The 25,458-nt window shown below is 55.3% G+C and overlaps 5 protein-coding genes across 5 annotated transcripts; 3 read left to right on the top strand and 2 right to left on the bottom strand.

Moving 5' to 3' along the window:
- Positions 1–1,023: 1,023 nt before the first annotated feature.
- Positions 1,024–4,154, bottom strand: LOC128977094 (fibrinogen-like protein 1-like protein). Its single transcript, XM_054394563.1, has 3 exons — positions 4,031–4,154; positions 2,566–2,685; positions 1,024–1,664 (listed from the first exon to the last, which is right to left on the bottom strand). Exons 1-3 carry the CDS (start codon positions 4,152–4,154, stop codon positions 1,024–1,026), a joined length of 885 nt encoding a protein of 294 aa, XP_054250538.1.
- A 468-nt stretch (positions 4,155–4,622) lies between these two features.
- Positions 4,623–9,641, top strand: LOC128977095 (fibrinogen-like protein 1-like protein). Its single transcript, XM_054394564.1, has 4 exons — positions 4,623–4,710; positions 7,584–7,727; positions 7,843–7,905; positions 9,007–9,641. The coding sequence occupies exons 1-4, from the start codon at positions 4,623–4,625 to the stop codon at positions 9,639–9,641; spliced, it is 930 nt and encodes a 309-aa protein (XP_054250539.1).
- Positions 9,642–10,539: 898 nt separating this feature from the next.
- Positions 10,540–12,790, top strand: VPS37D (VPS37D subunit of ESCRT-I). Its single transcript, XM_054394402.1, has 4 exons — positions 10,540–10,671; positions 11,554–11,725; positions 12,048–12,130; positions 12,302–12,790. The coding sequence occupies exons 1-4, from the start codon at positions 10,543–10,545 to the stop codon at positions 12,788–12,790; spliced, it is 873 nt and encodes a 290-aa protein (XP_054250377.1). The 5' UTR covers positions 10,540–10,542.
- A 3,867-nt stretch (positions 12,791–16,657) lies between these two features.
- Positions 16,658–17,648, bottom strand: DNAJC30 (DnaJ heat shock protein family (Hsp40) member C30). The gene has a single exon (XM_054394401.1). The coding sequence runs from the start codon at positions 17,646–17,648 to the stop codon at positions 17,004–17,006; it is 645 nt and encodes a 214-aa protein (XP_054250376.1). The 3' UTR covers positions 16,658–17,003.
- An 85-nt stretch (positions 17,649–17,733) lies between these two features.
- Positions 17,734–23,875, top strand: BUD23 (BUD23 rRNA methyltransferase and ribosome maturation factor). The gene is made up of 12 exons (XM_054394397.1): positions 17,734–17,781; positions 17,874–17,911; positions 18,216–18,311; positions 18,882–18,964; positions 19,057–19,153; positions 20,576–20,672; positions 21,016–21,066; positions 21,629–21,714; positions 21,919–21,964; positions 22,271–22,329; positions 23,321–23,410; positions 23,512–23,875. The coding sequence occupies exons 1-12, from the start codon at positions 17,734–17,736 to the stop codon at positions 23,564–23,566; spliced, it is 846 nt and encodes a 281-aa protein (XP_054250372.1). The 3' UTR covers positions 23,567–23,875.
- The last annotated feature ends 1,583 nt before the right edge of the window (positions 23,876–25,458 follow it).

Consider the following 25,458-nt stretch of genomic DNA (forward strand, 5'->3'; position numbering starts at 1 on the left):
CTTGAGAAGTAACTGGAAGAGTGGACAAGGAAATCAGGGACAACAGCACTGTGCGGTGAGGATATCTAGGGTGGGGGTAAGAGCTGAGGCAGCCTGGCATAGAATCATAGAATTGTTTCTGTTGGAAAAGATCTTTAAGATCATGGACTACAACCACTCCCTAACTCTGCCAAGGCTGGGGCTAAACCACATCCCTCAGCACCACATCTCTGCCTCTTCTAAACACCTCCAGGGATGGGGAATTCAACCACCTCCCTGGGGAGCCTGTTCCAGTGCTTGAGAGCACTTTTGGTGAAGAAGTTTCTTCTAATATCCAGCCTGAATCTCCCCTGGTGCAACTTGAGACCATTTCCTCTGGGATCCAACCTAACTGGCAACATTTCCAGGGATGGGGCATCCACCAGCTCTGCGGACAGCCACACCAGCCATAAGGGAGGTGAGCTCTGCATGTGCCAGGGGGGTCTAGCATCCCTTAGGCGGGTATGTCTCCTTGCCCAGAAAAGGACCTGCATAATTCACCTATTTTGCCCCAGGTTCACCACCTCCAGAGTGATGCCCACCCCCTGTGTGCAGTGTGGCTGTGGCAGGCAGACACAAGGCAGCAAAGTTTGGCTCCAGGGTTTATTGCAGCTGATTTCTCCTACCGTGGGTAGCAGAGCTGTGGGGTGTGCAGGGCTGGGGAGGGAGCAGGGCCTGGGCAAAGCAGGGACACACGGATTGCACAGGGAGGGGAGCTTGCACTGCCTCCCCCTCCCCAGCACGGGAGTAGGTGCACCCACCCCAAACCAGTGCCTGTGTCCCATGCCAGCCAGCACTGCAGCACTGGGCAAAGCTGCTCCACGTGCCCAGGGCTCTGAGCGAGCGCTCCTGAGCCCCAGAACTGGTGACAGTGCAGGAGCTGAGGGCAGCACAGGACGTGCAGTGGGACTGGCACAGGGCTGTTGGCAGGCACGGGAGCAGGGCACTGAGCTGGGGGCGGTGGCACTCCCACAGGCTGCCGGGGGGCTGGGCGCTGCGGCAGGGTCAGCACACGTCTGTGGGTTTGACCAGGATGAGGGAGGAGGAGCAGTCGCCGTTGTCACAGAAGCCTGGCCACAGGATGTGGTTCTTGGCATTGAGCAGGACGTTCTGGCACCTGTCGTACCACCACCCCCCGTAGTAGTTGGCGCAGTTGCCACTGTACTGGTCCTGGTCCTTGTCGGTGGTGCTGAACTTCATGTTGTCGTGTATGCCTCCCTTCTTGGGGTGGTAGCCGGTCAGGTAGTCATCCCCATCCCCGGAAAAGCGGCCCAGCCTCAGCGGGTACCCAGTGGCCTCGCTCTCCACCCTGAAGATGTCATACTCGGCGTAGTGAGTGACGTTGGCTTTGTTCCTCACCACGAAGCGAACCTTGTAGGTGCCCTGCTGGGTCAGCAGGTGCAGGTACTCGGTGCCCAGCCAGTGATCGCCCTGCACGTTCCCGAAGCCGTACTTGTAGGTGGTCCAGGATTGCTTCCAGGTCAGCTCAGTGTCATAAGAGTTTCTCTGGACCACAGTCCAGCCCTTGCCTTCGGTGTCCATGTCGCACCACACCACGCGGGGAGGGGATCCTGCTGGCTGGATGACGTAGACCCCGCTGGGGCTGTTCTTGCGGAGACGACTGCAGTCTGCAGGGAACCCTGAGGCTGCAGCAGTGGCAAACACAGGTTGGGGTGGGAGAGAGAAAGACCATGTCAGACTGTCAGGGCAGCTGCCCCAGGAGAGTGAGGACTCAGGGCACAAAAGGGCTGGGCTTATCTGTGATCTATTCCACAGCAAAGTGTGGATCTTCCCCTGGCTCATCCACAGGTCTCTAAGACAGAGGCCCTGCTAAAAGCCCTAGATCTATTTCTCACGACTTGCTGTTTAATTTTACAGCCTTCTAATGCCTTTGCCTCTAAGAAAAGAGGGGAGAAAGTTCTTCCAGATGACAGTGATCTCCTCCAAGGCTATCTAGCCCTCAGACAAGGGCCTTGATATGCTGAGCTGCAGCTCTTGCAAGGATCAGAAGTGTCCAGTGTTCCACTGGATCAGAATATGAATGAAAATGTTTATTTTCCCTGGGGCTCATGGCACTGCAAAAGAAGGTTTCATAGGGATCTCAGCATGATCTGATGTGACTTAAACTAATTTGTTGCCTAATTTGCTTTTGTGGGTTTGTGCCTGATGAGGGACATTTTGCTGTGGGTAAATTCTGCTTCTCTTGCAGGGAGTACAACTCTCTCTTGTAACTCTCCTAATCCAACAACAGCTAAAAAAAAATAATTATGGGGGGGACATCTCCTAGAACTGCAGAGCAATCCTGGCAAGTTACAGTGTTTGGGTAGAAACCTCCTGGTTTCAGCATGGAGCCACCAAGGGGGTGAGGACAGCTTGACAGGTCACCCTATGAGCCATGGCTCATGGGGTTGTGGGTATGAGGAGTTCTTGTGTTGTGTGTCAGCCCAGATGCATGCTGGCCCTCCTAGCACTTAGCAGACCTGAGACTCTGAGCTAGGGAGATGTTTCCCTGCCCTGCATCTTGGTGCCCACCCATTCCATACTCACCACTCCGAGGGCTGGCAGTGGGTGGTGCTGGGCCAGCGCTTGCGCAAAGGAGAAGCATTGCCACCACTGTGGATAGGAGAACGAGGTCCCCACGAAGAAAACTTGTTCCAGCCTGGAGCCCTGGGGAGGAAAGGCCTCATTACCATCAGGATCCTGGGCAGACCCCTGGACTAGGGAAGCCAGAGCCATGGAGCGCAGGCAGGAGCCGGGGGCACCCAGGGTGGTGGGAGCTGCAGCTTTGGTGTAGGCTCTGCACATGCAGGGGTGAAAGAAGGTGAGAAATGGCTTTGTCACCTTCCTTGTCACCTTCCTGGTCACCTCTTTCCCTGCACCAGACAGAAACCTGCAGCTCTGTTCTCAAGAGTATTTAAGAGAGGACAATAACATGTCTGGATCTGGGAGGAGCGGTTTGCCAGGGAGGAGAGTTCACAAGAAACAGTTATTTTTGGAGTAACCATACATAAACTGCTCCAGCCCAATGACAGCTAGTGGGAAACCAGACCCGAAGGATAGGTCCTACTGCACGGATACCAGCTCCCAAGCAGACAGAAGGAAGTCTCCTGAGCTCACACAGGGGCACAAGCCCAAGCCCTCTGTGCTGGCCACCAACACACCCCTACACCCTGCGCTAGCTCAGTGACTGGAGGAGATCCCACCCTGCCTGGGATAGAGCCCCTGTGCAAACACATGCCACATGCATTGGTCAGGAAGGGAAAGGACCTTGAAATCAGGGTCCCCACATTAACCTCCCTTGACAGGACATGGAACACAAGGCATAGGTAGCCCAGGGAAAGCATAGGCTGGCATCAAGCATGTGTGTTGTTTGGTGGTTTGGTCTTGCATCCCTTCTGCTACCAGGATGTCTGGCAGCATGCATCATCCAGGTAAGAGGGCTGCTGTCCTGACCATCATCTCCTGCCTTTGTATACTCACCCCAGTCAGGTCTTGTTTGAGCCCAGCACCACACAAGAATGAAGTGTGCTGCTGGGAAGATAACTCACCCATCACAGCAGCACGGCTGAGCGGAGAGCAGGAACCCAGTAGTGCACCCTCCCATGCTGAGCTTTCCTTTCCACGGTGACTTTATAGGCACTGCACACACCCACTCGTGTTCACACTTGTTACTTGTAGAGGCAGAAGGAGGCACTTGCAGATTGTGACTCGAGCAGATTTCAGATCCCATGAGAGCACAACTAAAGGGGAAGGAGGGAGGGAGGGCTGCCCTTCCAGCCAGAGAAGTACCAAATAATCCCCTCCACGATGAGGGATTTCAATTATTGACTCTCCCAGCTACACAAACACTACAGTGATTTGCCCTGTGGAAAGCTGTGATCAAACTGAAGTGGAGGGAGGCAGCTTTTTAAGGGTATACATACAGAAACTAGCAAAGGAGGAGAGATTAGATTTCCCATGTGCCCAGTTCCAAAGGTGACCTTGGAAAGATGAGGACAGGTCCTCAAGAGACCTGCCCCCTTGCTAACCCTCCACTGGCAGGTTTCAGGATCAATGAGTTCAGTCATTGAGCTGAAGCCAGGGTCCAGCAGCCAGAAGTCACTGTATACAGTGTCCCCTGGCACCCCAATCTGCATGCTCTGAGTAGAGGGCAAGGGCTCCAGGTAACAAACAGTTGGCTGTGGGTCCCTTTATCACTCTCCTTCTGTTCAGATGAGACCCTGTAGACCCCCCAGACAGCCTCAGAAATGTCAGCCAGGGCTTGCTTCCTCTGCGGCAGCAAAACTCTCAGGACACGTTGTTTGGGACGGCCAGAGGGTGCTCCAGACAGCTCCAACACTTTGCCCACACAGTTTAAATAGCACAAAGTTGTGGTCTTTCTACTTTCTTCTCCTGAAATGGTTTCAGTAGCCTCCTGACTGTCTCAAATGTTCCAGTGGATAGTGTCTTCAAAGTTATCAAACACAGGTTTTCTGAATCACACTGACATCAGGTCTCCTTTAAGAAGACAGCTGCAAGATGACTTCTGAGCTTATACAGGTTGGAAGCAAAGTTAAAGATGACAACCAGTGCTTGCATTCCAGACAGGCAAAGCAGAGAGCACCATGCAAGACTCGAGGGAAAAGAAGAAAGACATGAGCAAGCTCTATGGGAACAACAAAGGCTGGCTGTTCACCCTGGGCAAGCAAGGATGTACCCCAAGGAGAAAACGCCCTTGCTGGTGGGCTTCATGCTGCTGGGTCTGAGCACTGTAGGCAGAGCTGAGTGTTTGCAACAGCTCCAGGCAAGGCAAGCAGTCAACTGGGTCAAATGGACTGGTTTGGAACAGGCTGCCCAGGGAAATGTTTGAGCCACCATCTCTGAAGGTGTTTAAAAGGCACATAGATGTGATGCTTACTGGGGGATGTGGCAGTGCTGCTCTAATGGTTGGACTCAATGGTCTTAAATGTCTCTTCCAACCTAAATGGTTTTCAGGTTCTAAGATCCTGCACAAAAGGACATGGTGGTACATGCTACAACATGGACCTGAGCAGTCTATCCAGGAAAGAAGCTATCTACTGTGTATGTCTAAGATCCATGCAGAAAAAAAAAGCTAGAGAGGGAACTGGAGACCACTACACATACAGGTGAGGACTGAAGGCCCAGGGCTAAGCTGAAACAGGTCTCATGGGCTCAGGTGGGACTGGTCACGTCCTGATGCTCTCAGGGCCATGACAGTAGCAGTTAATGCTGAAAGAACAAATCACACAGACCTGGCTGGCTATACACAGGAGCCTCCATGACCAGAGCAGGCAGCCACACTGCAAGTCAACAGCCTGTGACAAAAGCCTACCTTCTGGCCACCTTGTGCTGGCCAGGAGCGCAGGAGTCCTTTGAACTCAGAATGCTGCAGATATTAATCCCTAGGCGTTTTCTGTAAGAAATCCACAGTACAAGCACTCCTGGTAGTAGAGAGGGGCTTGAAGTGAGACCATTTTACATCATTGTCACGTCACAGTTCCCCAAACTCCCTTGTGACTGCTACAAGGACCACGGCACCAGGGGAGACCACAGCGCACATTGTGCAAGAGCAGCATGGTGGTGGCACCTCAGGAGGCAGCTGGAGTGGCACTTTCTGAAGTTCAGCGCCCAGTTTGCCAGGAACACTGGAGTACCTCTTCCCTGAAGGGTCTAATGGGGTCCCCAGTGGCTGTTGGGCTCGATGACTGCTCTGGGAAGAGAGATTTGTGCCTGATGTTTGATTTCCACCCAGGAGGTGAAATGTCACCTGGGTATTTACTTTGGGAAACGTACAGAGGTGCCCAGAGGATGCCATTCCCTGGGGAAGCCCTGCCAGGGCAGGGGGGTCAGCATTGGCTTAATGGCCCCCAGTTGTTTGCTTTGCCTCTGAAGAAAGCTCTTCAGCCCTGTGAGACACAGCCCCGATTATCCAAGGACACATCACTTGAGGGTGAAGAGCAAACACGCCACAAAACACCAGCCCTGGTGCCAACCAGCGGACAAGTGTGGTGGTTTGGGTCTCGTGCCTCCACCCCCTCACCTGCTGAGCCCTATAACTTTCAGGCTGGACACTCCTCTAGCCAGGTCAAAACTGCTCAGCTTCCCGCTCCGCAGGGTCCCTGCAGAGAAGACATGGGTGAGTGTGGGATGGGATGGGATGGGAGGGGACAGAACCATGCTGTGTGCTCAGTGGGCACCCCAGCACTTTGTCTTCTGCAAGGCTGCCTTCTCCCCACAGCACAGCCATCCCAGCACCAAGTCCATCACAGCATGGTCTGTGCGAGGAACTGGAGCAGGAGTCTGCATGTTCTGCTCTTGCCAGGCTGTGTCAGGGTAGCCCTGGGGTGCCAGACAGCCCATCTTACATCTTGACCAAACAGTCTGTGGGTTTTTCAGTTGCCCAAGATACCCTAGAACAGAAAATGGGTTTTTTTTGAGACGTTCTTGCTTAAGGAGCAATGTTGAACAGGTATCTGGAGGTTTGATGCTTGAAAGCACACTGCTGCCCCCAGAACACGCAGGAGGAGAGGCTGATCCTCTTCCCTGCACCTCCTTCCTCCTCAGACCTTTCACAACCACTCCTGGGGGGGATGAGCCAGCAGTAGAGGGAGTGTTGCTTCTCTGGTGGCTTGGAGATGCCTTTAAACATCTCTAAATAATAGTGTATGAAGACAGTAAATGCTATGTAGGAATTAAGAAGCTGTTTAGCTGGACTGAAGTGTGTTTAAAAGACCTTTGCTGTCAAAGCGTAACCAGCACAGATGTCTGGGGCAGCTCTAAGCATTCCCAGAAAGGGTTACTTGTCTCCAGGGTGGCTGCAATAGCTCACAGTGGTTCCATGCTGGCATCATTGATCATTTTCTATCTCAGGGAATGGTGTCAAACCCAGGTATCCCAGGGCAGGGCAAAAGGTTTGGCTCTGCTCCTTTTCAGCAGTTGGAGAGATCACATTGGTAGTGCCAGGGTGAGCTACATCTATTGTATCAAGGGCAGATTTCCCCATGGGTAGGTGTCTCCACCATGCCCCACTTTCTAGAAACTATGATTAACTTTCTGCTCTTTTTTAGCTTTAATATTGCAAAAAATGTGCTGGTTTCATGCAGAACAGAGAAATACACACAGCCCTGCCTGGGGCTTGTTGCCAGGCAGGCTTCTGGGTTCTTAGTACCCACAAACCTGAACTGGAGGAAGGTGTGGTCCTAGCTTATGTCAGTGTGTCACAGGAGAGTGATGGGAGCTGGGAGGAAAGGGGATTCCTCCCTCCGTGCTCACCCTGCTTGTTCTCTCCAGCCCAGAGACTTGTTTTCTGCAGAGGTTTGTGATGACAGTCACTTGGGTTTGGAGAAGGCTTTCACACTTTTTCTGCCTCAAACCCCACCACTAGCAGGTGCCACCACGAATGACACCTGCCCAGCTAAAGAGTCTTATGGCTCCAAGAGGGAGCTCTACATATAACTAGTTTTATTTCCCTATTTAACTCTGCAAGTAAAGAAGTCACATGAGATTCATGGCTCTCTAACTAAAGAGTTACATCTTTTTCTTTACCCAATCTTTTCCAATTTCAGCTGCTCAGCGCCTTTGTCTCCTGCTTTTTACCTGCCTGCTGACCCTGGCAGCATCTTTTCCTGACATTTACATTACAAACTTGCACCTCCTTAATGGCACAACGGATGAAATCATGAATGCTCCCCCAGAGACCACTCAGCCTGGTAAGGTTACCTACAAATAGGAATATCACCTGGAGGAGATCATGTTCTCCCAGCAGGCATCTGACTTGTGTACTCTCAGCACTCACTCCCATCTCCTCTGTTCTTGTTAACTCAGATGATGGTGATGAACACGTTCGACGGGCCAGAGATGTTGCCCCACGCCACCCAGCAGCCCATGGTAAGTCTCTGCTCAAAGACTACACCTGCTCATAAAGTTTCACCACTGCTGGGCTCATGAAGAGCCCTCAGCCACCTTTGCCCATGTCCTGCGTGTGCACTGGCTCCTCCCAAGACAAAATGTTGATTTTTCTAGTAGAGGTGCCACAGCTCATAACCTTGAGGGGACTCTATTACCAGCCATGGCCTGGACTCAGTAGCTGAGGATCTTTAGCATGGAGGATTTTCCACCTAAAGATCCAAACTGGAAAGTGATGATTCATTCATGGCCTTTAGGAAGTAGTGATTGGTTAATTTCCTATTTTCACTGAATAGCTGATAGGAAGAATGGGTAAGGCAGGGACTGACTATGTTACTGAATGGACTGAGTCAACATTAGCCCACAGGACCACAAGATAGGTCCTGTCTGGGTAGGAATAACCAGTAGCAGAGGTACTGTGAGAGGAGCAAATCCCTTCCCAGAAGTGTGTAGGTGCATTCAGCTGTTTGTTGTACCAGGTGCTGACACTCTGGAGCATGTGAAGGCCATAATTAAATCAAATAAGTCAGGAAGTCTCTGAAGAGCAACTTTGGTAAGCCCAGAGAAAAGCGATGGATTTTCCCCATTGAGATCTCAAGGGCTGATTTAATTATTAGCAATGTGGATGTCTTGATCATGTTGTCTCCAGGGGTTCTGAGATTACTACAAAGCTCTAAAGCCTCACAAAGCTCTAAAGCCTCCATTCTGTAAGCAAATAGCTTTAATGACTTAGATTTGCATTTGTCTGTGTGGTGACATATCACCTGCATGCTACAGGCAAACCCCCACAGCGCTGCAATCCCAAACCCAACCTGGGTGCATTGGTTGCTGGGTGAAGGCAATGTGTGGCTTGGTCTCACCAGGCCAAGACATTTTGGCAGTGTGTCCCTCTCAGTCTGAATCTTGTCTTGGGAAGATATGAAGCCCAACTCTTACACTGATCAAGATTTTGATTTACTCCTGTGAACACACAGTGGGAATACAGCCCAAGAAGGAATGTGCAAAAGGACACAGGCACAAAAGAAAGACCAGGTGCTTGTTGTGGCTTGTTGGGTGGGATTTAACAGCCATCTCTGTTTCCAGCCCCAGGTTGGCCCAAGGACTGCAGCGAGATGCCTGCTGGCAGCCGCAGCGGTGTCTACATCATCCAGCCAAAAGGGCTCCACCACCTCGTGGTGTACTGTGAAATGAATGTGACCAGTGGGGGCTGGACAGTCATCCAGAGGAACCAGAAGGACTCACCACTCACCTGGGCTGAGTCCTGGAGCACCTACAAATTCGGCTTTGGGAGCGTGCGCAGCGAGTACTGGCTGGGCACTGAGTACATCCATCAGATTGCCAAGCAGAAGGTCTACCAGGTCAGGTTTGTCCTCCAGGACTCCACAGACAACATCAATTTCGCAGACTACAACCTCTTCAGCGTGGAGGATGAGAACCATGGCTACCGGCTGAGGCTGGGCTCCTACTCAGGGACAGCAGGGGATGCCATGACCTCAGACAATCCCAACACTATGCATGACAACATGAAGTTCTCCACAAAGGATCGGGATCAGGACAATTACAGTAAGAACTGTGCCTACAGCTACGAGGGTGGGTGGTGGTACTCCTCATGTTACGCTGTAAGGCTGAATTTTAAGGGTGGCATGACATGGGGCAACCTGTGCAAAGGGAACTGCAAATCCTCCCTTATCCTCATCAAACCAGCTTCTTATTGTTAGTGCTTCTTCTTCCCTCCTGTCCACACTGGACACTCTGCAAAGGCTCTGCATGGCCAAAGAGCTTGAGCCTTTCTGGAGCAGAGAGAGGAGCCCAAGGGCAAGTAGGGTTTTAGTGAAATGCCACTTTCCAGTTCCCCTCTCTGAGTGCAGGCTCCCCCTCTTTTCCCCTGTGCTTGCCAATGATTCCTTGTTGTTATGTTCATAATCAAGAATAAAAAAATCACTTGTGAAATTTGTGGATTCCATGTGCACTCTCCCAGGGAAAGGGCCACTCAGGCCTGGAGGGACATTCCATCAGACTTTCTCAGTGGCCTCCAGAACTCACAGCAAGCAAAGAAGCAGCTGTGGCGCAGCACAGGACCTGTGCATGGAGGTGCAGGACGCACAGAGCAGGGTGCAGGATGTACAGAGTGGGTTGCAATGCAGATGCACACAGCAGCACAGACGAGGCACACAGCAGCAAGCAGGATGCAGTGCTGGATGCACACTGTGGGCTGCAACGCAAATTGCGCTTAGTGAGATATATTGCAGGAGGCACCCACAGAGTGGGGCGCAGGGTAGGTGCAGCGAGGCTCAGTGCGGGATGAAGAGAGCCGGGAGCAGGATACCACCCAGCGGGGTGCGGCGCATGATGCACACCCGTGGTGGGATGCAGGACGCAGAGAGCGGGTGCGGCGCAGGCTGTACACGGGTGAAAGCTGCACAGCCTGGGGTTCATTGCCACTTTCCCCCTGCTCCGCAGCGGTGCAGACCCACAGCGCCTTGCTTTCGGCTGCGGCTCCTTTAAGACCGGCGGTGGCAGCGAGCGCGCGGCAGGGGCGGGCACGGGGCGCGCGCCGCTCCCGGTCGGCGGCGGCGGCGCGGGAGGGGTCTCGACCCATCCCCGCCCGTGCCCCAGCCCATGTCCCGGCCCCCGCCGCCGCCGCCGCCCGGTTCCCCGCGGCGCTTCGGGGCGCTCAGCACCGCGCAGCTCCGCACCTTGCTGCAGGACGAGTCGCGGCTGCAGCGCGCTGCCCGCCTCACCAGGAAGGTACGGCTGGGGCGGGGGTGAACCGGGGGTGGTGCTGAGGGTCCGTGTCCCGCAGCTGGCAAAACCGAAGCGAACCGAGCCGTGCAGCGCTCGCCCTTTCCAGCTGCGCAGGATGGAGCCGCCCGCAGCCAGGATGGGCTTCAGCTGCCGGTCCCTGCGCGTCGGTCTCGCCTCGGTACCTGCAATCCCGCCCGCCGAGCGCGGGGGGCGTCTGGAGGTGAAGCAAAACCCACCGGGTGGGGTGAGGCGGCCGCGGGCAAGCGTCGGCTTAGGGCGTCCTGGCTGGCGGCTGCCCCGGGGCTTCTCGGGCTTTGTACGGCCATCACCTGCCAGGCAGCCTCGGGCCACCAAAACCCAAAGCAGGGCCACAGCCGCCGCCCCCGCTGGCCCGGAACTGGGAGAGATTGGGAGGCTCCGGCCCGGCTCTGTGCCGTCCCCGCCTGGCTTGGTTCCCCGTAGCTGCAGGAACGGGGTCAGGTTATTTCAATCGTTCTCAGCCCGATTCGAGCATCCTCCCTTGGGGCTCGCCAAGCACGGCCCGGCACCAGGCTCCCCTCTGCCTGGATGCAGATGCCTGTGCAGGGAGAAGAGGTGCAGGTGTCTCTCTGACATCCTGGTGAGCTAAGGAGGCCTCTTCTCTGCAAAGGGGGCTGGAGGGGTAGCTGTGAGGTTTGCCCTCTTCAGGGTAAGGTGTCTTGTGCTGTGGGCACAGCCATTGCATCTCCTCCTCCAGGAAACGCTCCCTTTGGAGGCAGAGCAGAGGCATGGAGAGGTTTGGCCCTGGATGGAGATGGACCCTCTCCCAGAAGGCTGCCAGCTCTGACTGGTTCTGCCCACTCCTCCCAGTGCTGACACATCCCACCCCTATTCCCATCCTCCCAGTTTCAGAGTCTGCAGCTGGAGCGGGATATGTGTTTGGCTTCAAACTGCACCCTGGCCAGGGTGAACCTGTCCCTGCGCCCGCGGCTGGAGGATGGGAAGGCTTCCCTGGCCATCAAGTACCAGGAGCTGCGAGAGATACGAGAGGCCTGTTGGGACAAGCAGCAGCGCCTGGGTGAGTGGCATGCAGCCGATGGGACAAGGCAGAGCCCTGTGTGGCTAGAATAATTCATGTTAATGTGAGGGCCTGAGTGGGCTTAGCATCCTTGAACCTGCCCCAGGGAAAGGTCCCAGTCTTGATCAGGAGCAGTGGGAGGTGATAGTCTGCAATACAGCCAGCCCTCAGCTGGCTTTGATGATCTGATGGGATGCCGGCCTTGGTGTACAGGTGGCTCTAGGGATGTGTTTCAGTTTGAGGAGGGGGGAAGCTGATGCTTTGGGATGGGAAAGATGGCAGCCCCAGCAGGTTTGTTGGCAACCACATCCCCTCCCAACAGAGACACACCTGGAGAAGTGGAGCCCACAGAGTGCCCTGGACCAGATCCAAGCCAAGCTCGATGCTTCTGAGGCAGAGTCAGAGGTGAGTCAGACCAGACCCCTGTGCTGCTGCTCTGTCTTTGCCTGGGTCCTGGACTTCTCTCCGTGCCATGTGTCAAGCTCTGGAGAAGAGTTCAGGGGATCCTTGGACATCTGGGCTGCTGCGGTCCCGTGTCTCTCTTGGCTTGATGCTGTCCCACTGCCCATCCCACAGGCACAGATAAATCAGTTCCTGGCCCAGGACCTGCCCCTTGATTCCTTTCTGGAGGCCTTCTGCCAGAGCCGCACGCGCTCCCACATCTGCCGGACACAGCTGGAGAAACTGCAGGAGCTGCTGCAGAAGGACCAGGTGGGCAGGGACTCTGCAGGCCCCTCAGGGCACTCAGGTGCCCAGGCTAGCCCAGCACCAGCCCGTCTCGCCCCACTGCGGAATGCAGTAGCCCCCAAAGCCTTCGATCTCTCCTATGGCTTTGTGCCTGCCTTTCTCATCCCTTCGGAGGCCGTTGTGCCCTTTGCTGTGCCAGCTGTGCCTCCCAAACACCATCTCCCAGCCCTGGAACAGCAGCCAGCATCTCCCAGCTCTGAAATGCCCAGCCCAGGCTCACCCCTGTGCCACACCGGCCACGCTGCCCCCCTCAGCCCCCAGCTCGTCCGCAGGCAGCAGCGGCCGCAGCACCAGAAGCAGGAGGCTCCACACCGGTAGCAGGACAGGGACAGGGATGTCCCATCTGCTCCCTGGGGCTGTGCAGGAACCCCCTGTATAGGGAGCATGTGGGGTGGGTGTGTGGTGAAGGCACAGCTCCAAGGGGCTGTAGTGTCTGTGGGGCAGGCACGGGGGTGGGTACTTACAGGGGGGTTGAGGTGTGTGGTCAGGGGTGGGATAGGGTGGGGGCTGTGGCTGGACAGTGAGTCTCCTGCACTTGGGGAGCTGCCTAGGGGGAGGAATCTGCATTCACAGCAAGGGGAATAGTGACAGGAGGGGCAGGGGGTGGTTTGTAGGGTTGTCGGTGGGCTCAGTTGGGTGGGAGATAGCAGGGGAGAGCCCAGGAGCACTGAGTGCCATGTGCTTTCTAAATAAAGGCTCTTCCATGCTTGGTGTTACCCCTTGGCTCTGGTTGTGAACACAGGGATGGGATAGGCAAGGAAGTGGTTGTAGGGGGACAGTTGCCAGACTTGGAGACGACTGGCAGTCAAGGAGGGTCCTCCTGTCTGTTGGCACCTGCACTTGGTTCAGCCCAGTGAGTGTGCCTTGTACCCCCTGAGATTATCTCCTGGCAGTTTGGCCCTGTACATGGTGAAGACTTCTGGTCAGAAGAGATACCTTGTCAAGCCTTCACCTCTCCATGAAGGGTTAGACCCCACAGCCACCCCAACAGCTTGTCTCCTTGGCCTGTGTGAAGCCCTGCAGTGGATTTGGTAACCACTCCTCATCCACCCTCTTGCACTAGCCCTGACTTGAACCACCACTGGAGAAGGCAACAAGAGGCCTGATCTCACCCTGGGTTTTATCCCAGACTGCTCTGTTGCTTTCCCTAATTTCAGGCAATGGATGGTGAGACAAGGCTGCAGGGGGGTGGCCCTGGTTCCTCCACTTATCCTCCAGGAGGCTGGCAGGGAGCCAGCCCTGCCAGCTCTGTGTCCTCCCTGTTCCATCTAGACCTGGCTTTTTGGAAGCCAGTCTGGATAAGCAGCAGCCCCCAGCCCAAAGGACACTGGGGAGGGGAGGTGTGTCCCCACACAGGCAGCTTCCAGGAGACCTTTTGAACCAAAACCTGGAGCTGGGGCCAGGGTGGTGCCAGGGTGCCCCAGCTGGGCCCCACAGTGTGACAGGCACTACACAGGCAGCAGAGCTGTTAGAGGAAACTCTTGTTAACAATTAACTCAATTAACAGAAGAGTCACTGGAGGGGATGTTGTTGAAGGGAGGGGGAGCTGCTTTCCACATTCACAGGTGCTGCCAACCATGTAACTCTGCTGGGGGAGTGGGTAGGGCCACTGAGGGCCCAGCAGCAGCAGGACTGGGGTGCAGAGTTCTGCCCACCGATCCCAGGTCAGGAGAAGGTTGAGGCTGTCCCGAGTGCAGTTGTGCTGCAGGCAACCCCCCAGGGCTGCATTCACTTGGTTAAAGTTCTCCATCAGGGAAACAACTAGGGAAAGACAAGAATGTGATGACAGTATTGCCACAAGACAAAGGGACAGAACCTGGTGTGCTGGGAGCTGGCAGTGCATCTGGGCATTTGGACAAGCTCCAGCCACTCTGTGCCCATGCTCCTGAAGCCCTTCCTGGAGCAGAGGGGCATTCACGCCTGACCAGGGCAAAGGTGGCACTGGGGAAAGATACGCTTTGTACCACCCCAAAAGTGGCAGACTGCATGCCCGAGAGCATCCCTCCATCCTCTGCATGCCAAGCTTCTTTCCCCCCTCTGCCTGCAGCATGTGAGCAGAGAGCACAGAGGGTGGCACCAGTGCACAGCAATCCCCTTGTCGCAGGCAGCACTGAAAGGGTCTCCAGAAGGCAGGGGTGAGGTCCATGGTGGCCCAGGGAGGCTGTTACCCACTCCCCAGTGACTGCAGGCAGCATGCCCACCCTTCCAGGTATGGCCTCAGGGAAACAAGAACACCCTTCCCACTCTCTTCCTCCACCTGCTGTGGTCACTGTGAAACGCCAGCCTGTCCCCTACCCTCCATTTTCCAAGGAGCATTTACCACCCAAGCCCACCAAAGAAAGATGTGGCATTTCATCACCAGTTTATGGTTGGATATCTTTAATGTTCAAGATACATCATGGAGACCTGAGGAAGAAAAGGAAGAACCAGCATTATGAACTGCCCAACCCTCCCACTGCAAGGCACATGCATTAACCCAGTTTGGGTGCCTGGCTCCCCACCTCAAGTTTCAGACAAGCACCAGTCAGAGCAGGACTCAGCCCAGCTGGCTTACTGGAGCAGCTCTTTCCCTGTCCCAGTGTTACAGGGCAGTAATGCACATCAGCTAGCCTAATCTTCCTGCTCCACACTGCACCCCACCATAGCCTTTCTCTGCCAGGAAGCTGGCTCAGGGCTGGGTATGCAGCCAGCCCCACAGAGATTTAAGATCAATCCAGAGGACATCTTGTGTTTGGCAGGGCTGCCTCAAAAACCTGCAAGCCATAACACCATGGACTAGACAGGTGTTCCCTAGTACCCACTGCTTCCCATGGACATTCCTAGCTTTTCCAGCCTGGAAGAGAACACCTCCTGCCAAATTCTTCCAGAGAAGCTGACAAGACTTTCAAGTGACTTGGTTGCATGGATATGCACCAGCATGTGACACCGAGCCACAACTCGGGAGGCTTCCTGCTCTTCACATGCTGACATTTCAGCACTATAATCCCACAGAGATGGACTCATAACCAGAGAGGATCCTGGAAAGCTTTCTCTGCCCGTGGGCTGTTTGCTCCAGACACAGAGAAGCCTTGAGTCTGCAGCTGGAAGTGCTACAAAAAAGGCAGAAAGCTCTCCCATACTGCAGCACCCTACACCAGCAGATACCGCACTGCCAGCCACACTTCTGCCTCAGGCTCAGCCCTGGAGAGCACAGGACATTTAACATTCTTGTGGTGGGAGAAAACATAACCAGAGGTCACTGCAGTGAGAGGTGACGCCTTGGCTCCTGTGCAGACTACTGCCAGCCAGGCCCAGAAAATCCAGTGCAAAGTAAAGCAGATGAAGTCTTTGGCATGCTTGGAGTTCAATACCATGAAGCTTCACTCACTCCATGTAGTACCAGCAGAGCACAGGTGATACCTTCACCCAAGACAGAAGTTCTGAGAGACGATCCCTAGTTCTTAAAAACTCTTCAGTACCTAAATAGGCAAATACTCTTATGTGCAAATGACACTCAGCTGTAAAACACAAGTAATGCCACTCAGAAGTGTGCCACATCCAGCCACCACAGTCTGTGTGGGATGATCTTGTGCAAAGATCCTGGCAAGCCCTAGCCAGGACAAGCTGCTCTCAACACAGAAGTGCTTTGGGCAGCACCTCCAGGCAATGTCACACGCTGACAAGACATGAGCCACTACAGGGGGCCAGCTTTCATTCTTCCAGGCTGCTGGAAGGGCAGTGATGCAGTTTGGAGCCAAACATTCCCAAAATTCCCCAAAGATGGACTAGTAAGTGTGAGAGCACAGAGGTGGCGGGTGTTGGGATTGACAGAAAGCCACAGAGAGCCATAGCTCAGCACCGAGGTAGAGCACCCCCCATGAACACACAGAGCACACAAACACCACTGACAGCTGTTTAATCTCTGCTGTGGCTTAGAACAGGCATGTGGCTCCCACCAAGGTCAGACAGCAGTGCCAACGGAAGGGGCATGTCAGAGTCCAGAGAGTCCATGAACCGAATTTACCTGCCAGGCGCTGCGCCTGCAGCTCGTGTTGGCAGAGGGGGTACACTGCAGCCTGAGACCCCACACCACATCTGCAAGGTCACACTGGCAGCAAAGGCACGTCGAAGCCTGTGGAGTAGAGCCCACATGTGGTATCCAGTGGTCACACACTGTCTGCAGGTCACACCAGCAGAGGTCACATCACAGCTACGGAACTGTGTCCGCCAGTTGCACTTCATGTTTGAAGATCAGGCAAGCAGAGGGTCACAGGCCACGGAGCTGAGCCCACACAGAGAGCTGGCTGGTTGTGTGCTGTCTCTGAAGGTCACACTGAGACATATCTCGGCCCAAGACGCAGAGCCTAACACATGAAGCCCACTGGTCACGTACCGTGTCTGAAGGTCACACCGGCAGAGAGGAAATGCCACAGCCTGCCGAGCAGACCCTGCACATGGTGCCTGCCAGCTGTGTGGGTGCCCACTGGTGACACTCCATCCCATCGCAGCAGGGCAGCAAGGTGGGCGCGCCAGGGACAGCATAGCCCCGCTGTCACTTTAAGCCGTAGAGAACGGCAAAAGCCAGGAAAAAGACGGCTCCGATCGAGGCATCTATGAGCAGCCGGAAGCGTCCCTGGGTCGCGGCCTCCTCCCGGCGGAGGCGCAGCTGCTCCCGCCGCGCCCGCAGCACTTGCTCCCGCTCCAGCTGCTCCTCGTAGTGCGCCCGGTAGAACGCGTCGAAGTTGAAGGGCGGCGGGACGGGCCCACGGGGAGCCGCGGGAGGCGCTCGCGGGCGCGACGCCGGCGAGCTGGCGGCGGCAGGCCGGTCCGAGGGCTTGGGGGCGTCACGCAGGTCCTCGTCGCTGAGGAGGCCGCGGTCGTACTTTCGGCGCAGCACGGCGCTGCCCAGCACCCGGTAAGCCTCGCTAATGGCGCTGAAACGGGCGGCGGCGGCGGCGCTGCCGGCGTTGCGGTCGGGGTGGTACCGGAACGACTGCTCGTAGTACGCCGTCTTGATCTGCGCCGCCGTCGCCGTAGAAGGGACGCCCAGCACCTCGTACAGGTCTCGGCGCGCCCGCGAAGCTCCGCCGCCGGCTGTCTGCCCACCGCGGGACGGCGTAAAAGAAAGGCCGGGGCGCGGAGCCCACGGGGCGGCGGGCAGGAGGCGCTGGAGGCGGCCGAGCGCTGCCGGCTCCATGGCACCGCCTCAGCGCGCGGCCGCCGCCATCCCGTTGCGCGCCTGGCTCGGGGAGCGGCGCTGCGCGCTGACGTCACGCGGCGGCATGGCGGGCAGCGCGCGGCGGCCCGAGCACCGCGGCCCCCCCGAGCTGGTGAGCGGCGGGGCGGCAGGGAGCGGGGAGAGCCGGGCCGCCCCCGCCTGTCCCGCGCCTCACCGCTTTCGTCTCTCACTGTCTCGTTGCAGTTCTACGATGAGGCCGAGGCCCGGAAGTACACGCAGAAGTACGGCGGGGGTATTGCGGCGGGACGGGGAGGGGACTTGCCGTGACGCGGTGGCGGGGGTCGAGAGGCTGTCTCGTCATGGGGGGACAGCGAGTGAGCTCGCCGGGGATGGATGTGGGGCAGCTGGGGGGGGGGGGTTGTCCTGCTAGAAGGCCTGAGGAGGGCTGGCCCCGCCATGTGGCCGTGGCGGCGGCGGCCGTGGTGGGGGGCCTGGCGTAAGGCTGAGGAGGGGGTGAAACACGACCGTGAGGCGGTAGCAGGGGTTGCCGCCTGCCGCCCGTGCTCCCCTGGCCTTGCCTTGCAGCTCCCGGGTGGTGGAGATCCAGTCGCAGATGTCGGAGCGAGCTGTGGAGCTGCTGGGATTGCCTGGGGACCGGCCGTGCCTCCTCCTGGATGTGGGGTGAGTGAGGTCCTGCCCCGCTTCGTGGCACAGGGGGAGGCTGAGGATCCCGGGTCTCTTTAGCTTGGAAAAGGGGAGACTGAGAGGGGATCTTACCTATGCCTATAAATACCTAAAGGGTGGGGGACAAGAGGATGGGGCTGGGCTCTTTTCAGTGGTGCCCAGTGATAGGGCAAGGGGCAGCAGGCACAAATTGCAACCCAGAAGGTCTCACTTAAATAGAAGGAAAAAACTTCTTTGCTGTAAGCTTGCCAGAGCATTGGAGCCCACTGCCCAGAAAAGTTATGGAGTCTTCTCTGGAGACTTTCAAAACCCATCTGGACATGTTCCTGTGCAGCCTGATCTAGGTGAACCTGCTTTAGTATGGGGGTTAGACTACAGTATCTTCAGAGGTCATTTCTAACCCTCACTATTCCATAACTCAGTGGCTGTGGCCCTGGGCTGGGTGGGTCCTGGGGAGCAGGGCACATCCAGGCCCCATGGCATTGGTATCTCTCTGTTGTGGGCTGAAGGATGGGCTGCTGTAGTGTTGTGACCAGCTCCATGATCCCTGTGATTTCCTCTCTTAAGCTGTGGCTCTGGGCTGAGTGGGGATTACATCTCTGAAGAGGGTCACTACTGGATTGGCATGGACATCAGCTCAGCCATGCTGGGTGAGCAGGCCCTCCTCCTCTACCACCCTCACCTCATAGGTGGTCCCCAAAGGTGTGAGCTGGTTGCCTGAGCTGTGCTCTATTTTGTGCAGATGTGGCTGTGGAAAGGGAGGTGGAAGGAGACCTTCTCCTTGCAGATGTGGGTCATGGAATTCCCTTCAGGCCTGGCACCTTTGATGGCTGTATCAGGTGAGTTTGTGCACATAAGCAGTGTCTCTTGGTGCTCCACATAACTTCCTGGTCTGTACAGCACACATGGTCTGTGTATGGTGTGTAACAGATGAGCACAACTGTCCTCACCAGTGTGGCAGTTTGGGCTGGGTGCCCCCTGCCACTGCCGCATGAGATACACCTCTGGTGTCCTGGGTGCTCACCCAATAGGGGTGGACACAGGAAACGGCGTATTTCTACCCATAAATCCTGCGCCCTATAAAGCCATCTGCAGAGTCATTCTCTTCCTCTTTCTTCCCTCTCTGCTCCCATGGGAGATGTCCTCTCTTATCGGGTAATGCCAGGGGAGTATCTCAGGCCTTTTAGGCCTGACTAGGCCTAATGCCAGGAGGAGAATGGAGTGGGGGGGCAGTCTCAGACCTGGCCAGCCTGAGACTTGCCTAGCAGTGGGAGGGGGAGGAAAGAGCCCTGGGGGTTTGGGTAGACCCTCAGGTGGAAGGAGGGAAGGATTGGGAAGCCTCTGGGTACTATGTAAGGGACTCTGTATGCTTTAGGATGTTCTTTGCCACTATGCTGTGTAGTTTTTTTCTGTAGTTTCACCAATAGCTTTTCCATTTAAACTTTTCCATCACTCTCCAATCCGTTTGCGTGTGTCATTCTTTTGTCCCTTTCGGGGCAAGAGATGTTCTGGCTGGCCTCAAACCAGGACAGATGCACAACCAGTCACTCCCTTTGCTCTTGACTGCAACTTGACTCCAGTTCTCTGAGTTTCTGGATGGCAGAAACTTCTGACATCTGCTTCCGAAGTGGTGCTTGTCACTCATGTGTGCTGGTGAGCTAGGAAGTTTATTGAAGTAAATAAAATTGAAGGAGTGTTGAGACCTACTCCAAGGAGGAAAAAAGAAATTATGTATGTACTGTTGGTCAGCTGCAAGGTTGGATGAAAGGTTTGGTGGTTGGTTTTGGGGTGAAGAGTTAAGTGATGGGAAGAGAAACACTTTCCTGCTTAGAGAATGCTTCAGAGATGAGCAGGAGCTGTGTGTTGCTGATCATAGAATTGTTTTGGTTGGAAAATACCTCTAAGGTCATTGAGTCCAACCATCAGCCTAACCCCACCGTGGCTATTACACCACGATCAGAATGCTCTGTTTGGGTTTACTCATTGGCAAGGCCATGCAAGGGCTACAGCTAGACACAAGTTACTTTAGCACCTGGCCTAAAGGGCAGGCTTGGTGATTCTTCTGTGCTTGAGTAACTGCTGTGCCTTGTTGGGTTTTGGCATAGTGAGTCTGCAGAGGAAGGCTTCTACATGGAGAAAATTAAATCATTTCCCTGAAGCCTAGCGTGTGCTTAGTGCTGGAAGCAAGCTCAGAGGGAGCTTACAGGCTCTGTGAAAGAATCAATGGCTCAGTGTCCCAAGAGTCTTGTTTCCTTCCTCAGTATTTCTGCAGTGCAGTGGCTTTGTAACGCTGACAAGAAATCACACAGCCCACCAAAGCGCCTCTATCGATTCTTCTCAACTCTTTATAGTGCCTTGGTAAGTGTCATGCCTCTTCATGATTTTACATCCTCTCTGGTGCATTTGGCAGGGTATTTTCAGTCAGGTATGTTAAAGGATGCTCTGGTCAGGTATGTAAAGGATGCTCTGATATGGAGGCCTGGCAGGAGCACTCATTTCTCTGTTTCTTTGCCTGCCCATGCGGTGTCTGATGCCTGCTGTTACCCCTTGTGCCTTGTTGTGCTGTAGAGAAGCTGGCTCTGCCACCCCTGGGAGAGTTCTCAGGGAGGTTTTGGGGAGGTGGGCACTAGTGTCTGGGCATGGAATGACTGGAGGAGTTGCCTGCACTGGGACAGGTTTGTGACTGACTTATTCCCTGCAGGCCCGAGGGTCCCGAGCCGTCCTGCAGCTGTACCCCGAGAACTCAGAACAGGTACAGGACAGCAGTCAGTGGGGAAGAGGCACAGGCTGTGTCCTCTGCTGAATGGGGCTCCTCCATCATGTTTCACATTGGGTCTGTGTCTCTGCCCCTCTTGCCATCTGTCAAGCTCTTCAAGAACCCCCAAAAGTCTGTAAGGAGAATGCCCTGTGCAACCTGTTGTTTCACAGGTTGTCTTGGGCTGAGCCTTAAAGAAATTGGCAGGACAGCATCTGAATCTCCCATCCTGGATTTTCCCCTGCCTATGTGATTTGAAGACTGGCCTGTAGCAATCAGCACTGCACTGCAACTCCCCAGGGCTGGAAAATCCAGCTCAGTATCCCTTTCCTGGAGAGTCTGCTGCACCAATTGACCCAGGGTGGACTGAGAAGCAGGAAGAAACAAATAAAGGCAGGGAACTGGTGTCCAAATGGTGTCCTGATGCAGAACAAGGACCTTGGTGCCTAATTCAATGAGTTGGCATGACTCATCTTTGACATACACACTTAGCTGTGGTCTTTTGGGCATTGCTGGTGGGTGACCACTAAATAACTTCTGCACATGCTTTGTTTTGCAGCTGGAGCTCATCACAGCCCAAGCCATGAGAGCTGGCTTTACTGGGGGAATGGTGGTAGATTACCCCAACAGTGCCAAAGCCAAGAAGTGAGTCCTGTGTGTCTGTGTGTGTGTTTGGGGTGAGGCCTGGGTTTAGCAAAGATTTTTTTTTTTTTCTGCACAAGTTGTTCTCTCTCCCCTGACAGAGTTCTGGACAGCATAGGTCTGACTTTGTTATAAACTCAGTTTGCTTGGGGACTGGGAATGGCAAGCCGAATCACAGCTTCATGCTCCTTATTCCATTTGTTTCAGGTTCTTTCTTTGTCTCTTTGTTGGGACATCTGGCACGTTACCAAAGGTGAGGAGCTCTGCAAGGCCCCAGGGTTGCCTTCCTGGTTGCTGGGTGGTGTGGGAGAGCTGTGAGTGAGAGCAGGAGCCAGGCAGCAACTTTAGTGCAGGTCTGACTTCATGTAGACATTTGCTGTCTCACCAACCTTTGCTCTCCCTGAGATCTGGTTTCTTTGCCACAATTTCTGGAAGACCAGTTTGTTCCTGCTCTAGTCCTTCCTCTTGCAGAGCCCTGGCTTCCCCTTAATTTAGATGCCATAACTGTTGGCTCTGTCTGCTCCAGAGGAGAACCAGACTTCCCAATTTTGCTTTTCAGGGCCTTGGTACTGAGAGTGCTGCTGAAGAGATGCACCAGGCAAAGTTCACCAATGAGAGGTATCATGTGGGGGGGGTGTGAAGCTGCAAGTTCTTCAGGAGCAAGGAGTGTGGGCAGTGCATGGGCTGGGGTTTGCTGACTGAGGATCACAGCACTGCTGTGTGACAAGTGACTGAAAGGAGGGGACTGCAACGACCCTTGGCAGCCCACATGGGTCCTTTGATGGGCCCCAGGCACAAGGAACAGAATGGATTAGTTTGAGAGCTTGGCTGTGGTGTCATGAGGCTGTTGTTGCTGCTTAACTCCAGAGCTGCAGCTGAGAACTGAGGTGCATTTTCTGTCTGGCACTTGGCTTTCCAGCTCAGTGCTGGGGGGCCAGTGGTGATGGGAGGAGGCATATTGGCAGTGCTGGCGATACTAGAGATGGCTGATTCTCTGTGGGCAGGCAGACTGCTGTGCCTCAAGCCTAGTGTTCCCTTTCTTTGCTTAGCTGTGGCCTGGGGGGGTTTCTCCTACTGGCCAGGTCTCCACCCATGGCAGTGGTGCAGGAAGGAGCCCCTCTTGCAGCCAGTGGAAGAGACAGAAATCAAAAAAAAACAGAGGAAAGTCGTCATGGCTGCCTGGAGCTTGTGGCTGCCATGTTTTCCTGCCTCTTACACTGCTGTTCTCTGCTCATGTAGGCCAGGAGATACCTGGACTTGGAGGGCAAGAGCAGAACTGTGACTTTGGTGGAAAGCCAGAGGCTTTGTCTGCTTCATTTGAAGTGCAGCAGACAAGGGGAAGGTGGTTGTGCTTGAGCTCATATTGCCTGCTGCACCCATGGCTCAGAGCTGGGGCTGGGGGCAGCCTCCTCCTGCAGTGCATCTAGAGCTGGACTGTTTGTCCGCCTGCCCCAGTGCTGGCTGAGCCTCTTTCATCCCGGGCATGGTTGGAGGGGTACCTGCTGATTTTACAAGGCAGTGTGCTGGCCAGTTCTGGGTTGCTTCCTTGAGGGCAGAAGACTGCCCCTCACCCCAGCCCCCTTCCAGCTGCTGTCTGCTTTCTCCACAGGACGCGGTTCAGAAACGCCAAGGGCAAGTCTGTGAAGAAGAGCAGAGACTGGATCCTGGAGAAGAAGGAGCGCAGGCGGAGACAGGGCAGGTGAGTTCAGCTGGTCCTGCCTCTGCTGGTCTGGCCTGCAGCCATGAGTCCTTTTGCCTTGCCCTGCCCTGTGCTCAGCTGCTCTCTGCTGTTCTTGGCAGGGAGGTGCGAGCAGACACCAAATACACAGGCCGGAAGCGCCGCCCTCGCTTCTGACGTGCTCTGGACACTGCTGCCCTGGAAGGTGGTGTGTTGGTCCTTCCAGTAAGCCTCCTGTGGATGGCACAGATGGACACCCCAGGCCTAGGACTGGCCACTGTGGCTCTGGAAGGTGTAAACTGGCTCAGCTGCTGCCCAACAACAAAGCTTCCAGCCCCGTTCTCCTGCCACAGGTAGAGTGGCAGCCAGTGCGCTGGCCACTTGGTGTCTGCAATGCCATTGCTTATTTTCCTGTGACTGCTGTGAGCCACCTGGAGCTCCAGGTGAGCCAGACCATTATGTTCAACCTCCTCACTAAACAGTCAACGAGGCAGAAGCATTGCTGTGTCCTGCCCTCAGCACAGTGGAGTACAGAGGTAGGAATGTAGCACCTAGTTCCCTGCCAGCTTCCCCTCTGCCTGCAGGCAGGAGGCAGACAGCACAAAGGTGTGTGGCCCATGAGGGCACATCTTCCTCCTGGCAGAAGTGTTTCCTTTGGTGGTTGCCCCTGTGGGTGCTTCACATCAGGCCCCCTCTGTATATGCTCACATGGTGCTGGTAGTGTCTATACCCCAGCCCTGCTTCCCCAGCACTTCCTCCCTTCCCCTGAAAGAGTGAGGTGCCAGCTACAGCTTTACAGTTACAAATGTTTATTCTACATAAAAATTCCACAAAATGGGAAGCTGTTTTGCACCCAAAGCTTTGGGAGAAGAAAGGGAGGCTAGCAGGGAGGGGAGGAGAAAAAAGGTGGAGGAGAAAAGTGGCAACATACATTGTCATCCAGCCCAGTGAGACAGAGCAAGCCAGGGTCAAGATCCACATAGAAAACAAGGACACTTAGCTCACAGTACAGCAACAGTAACAACTCCACGGGGGGCGGGAGGGGCTGGGAAAGCCTTCAAGTACATTAATTACAAAAGAAACAATCCCCAGTTCGAGTGCAAGCTGTGCGTGCCCCACACTGCTCGTGGAATACTGCATCGCCAGGCTCCCGGCGCTGGGAGGGCAGGTGGCACTTGGAACAGAGGTGGTGGAACCCAAAGGACAAAGCGGTCTGAGGGTGGCAGGGGACGGGGGAGAACTGGGGATTGGGGGGAGAGCGGGGGGAAGGGAAGGGCTGGAAAGAAAAAAGTGAAGTGTTCTTCCCAAAGCACAACCACACGTTTGGTGAGTTGGTCTGTACATGCAACGACAGATAGGTACAAAGGAACTGCAGGGGCTTCCCATAGTGCAGGGGGAATTATTGCACCAAAACACCCTCCCCTCGCTGCGAGGACAGTGTGAGCCTGCCTGTGGGGCAGCAGTGGCAGCCTGCTCCTCGGCCTCCCTCGTGTCACAGCCTGGCACCACCACTGCCTGGGGCACCTCCGGCAGAGTGCCACTGGCAGACTGTGGCCCCATCTGGCTCCTGCTGCTGGGGGGCTGCTGGCGCTGGTGGTGCCAACAAAGAAGGAGCAAGCACCAGAATCCCACCAGTGCTGTTCTGGGCCTTGTGCCTTGACAGGGGTGGGCCACAGCCCTGATGGTATGTGAGCTTGTGCCACAAAAAAAACCAACAACAACAGAAAAGACACCTTGTGCTAGCAGTGGGCATGGCTGCAGGGTGGGAGCCTGAGAGGAGCCTTTGCTGCCTGCCTGCCCAGGAGCAGCCCTGTCAGCAGTGTTATTGCTTCCCAGAGGAGGGGGCCTGGTCCTCTTGCTGGCTCCGGAGAGCAGAGCACAGCCTGTGTGGCAGGGAGCTGCACAGGGGCAGGAGCAGTAGACACTTGCACCATCACCTCCAGCTCCTCTTCCTGTTGCCAAAGACCGTGTCCATGTCTGCCTCCCGCCCTGGATGGGGTGCTCCAGTGCCAGTCTGCTCTTGCTTGCAGGGCTCCTGATGCCCCAAGCCGTTTGCACAGACAGGCTGC

Source organism: Indicator indicator, chromosome 30, assembly GCF_027791375.1.
Source record: "Indicator indicator isolate 239-I01 chromosome 30, UM_Iind_1.1, whole genome shotgun sequence".
Classification (NCBI taxonomy): domain Eukaryota; kingdom Metazoa; phylum Chordata; class Aves; order Piciformes; family Indicatoridae; genus Indicator; species Indicator indicator.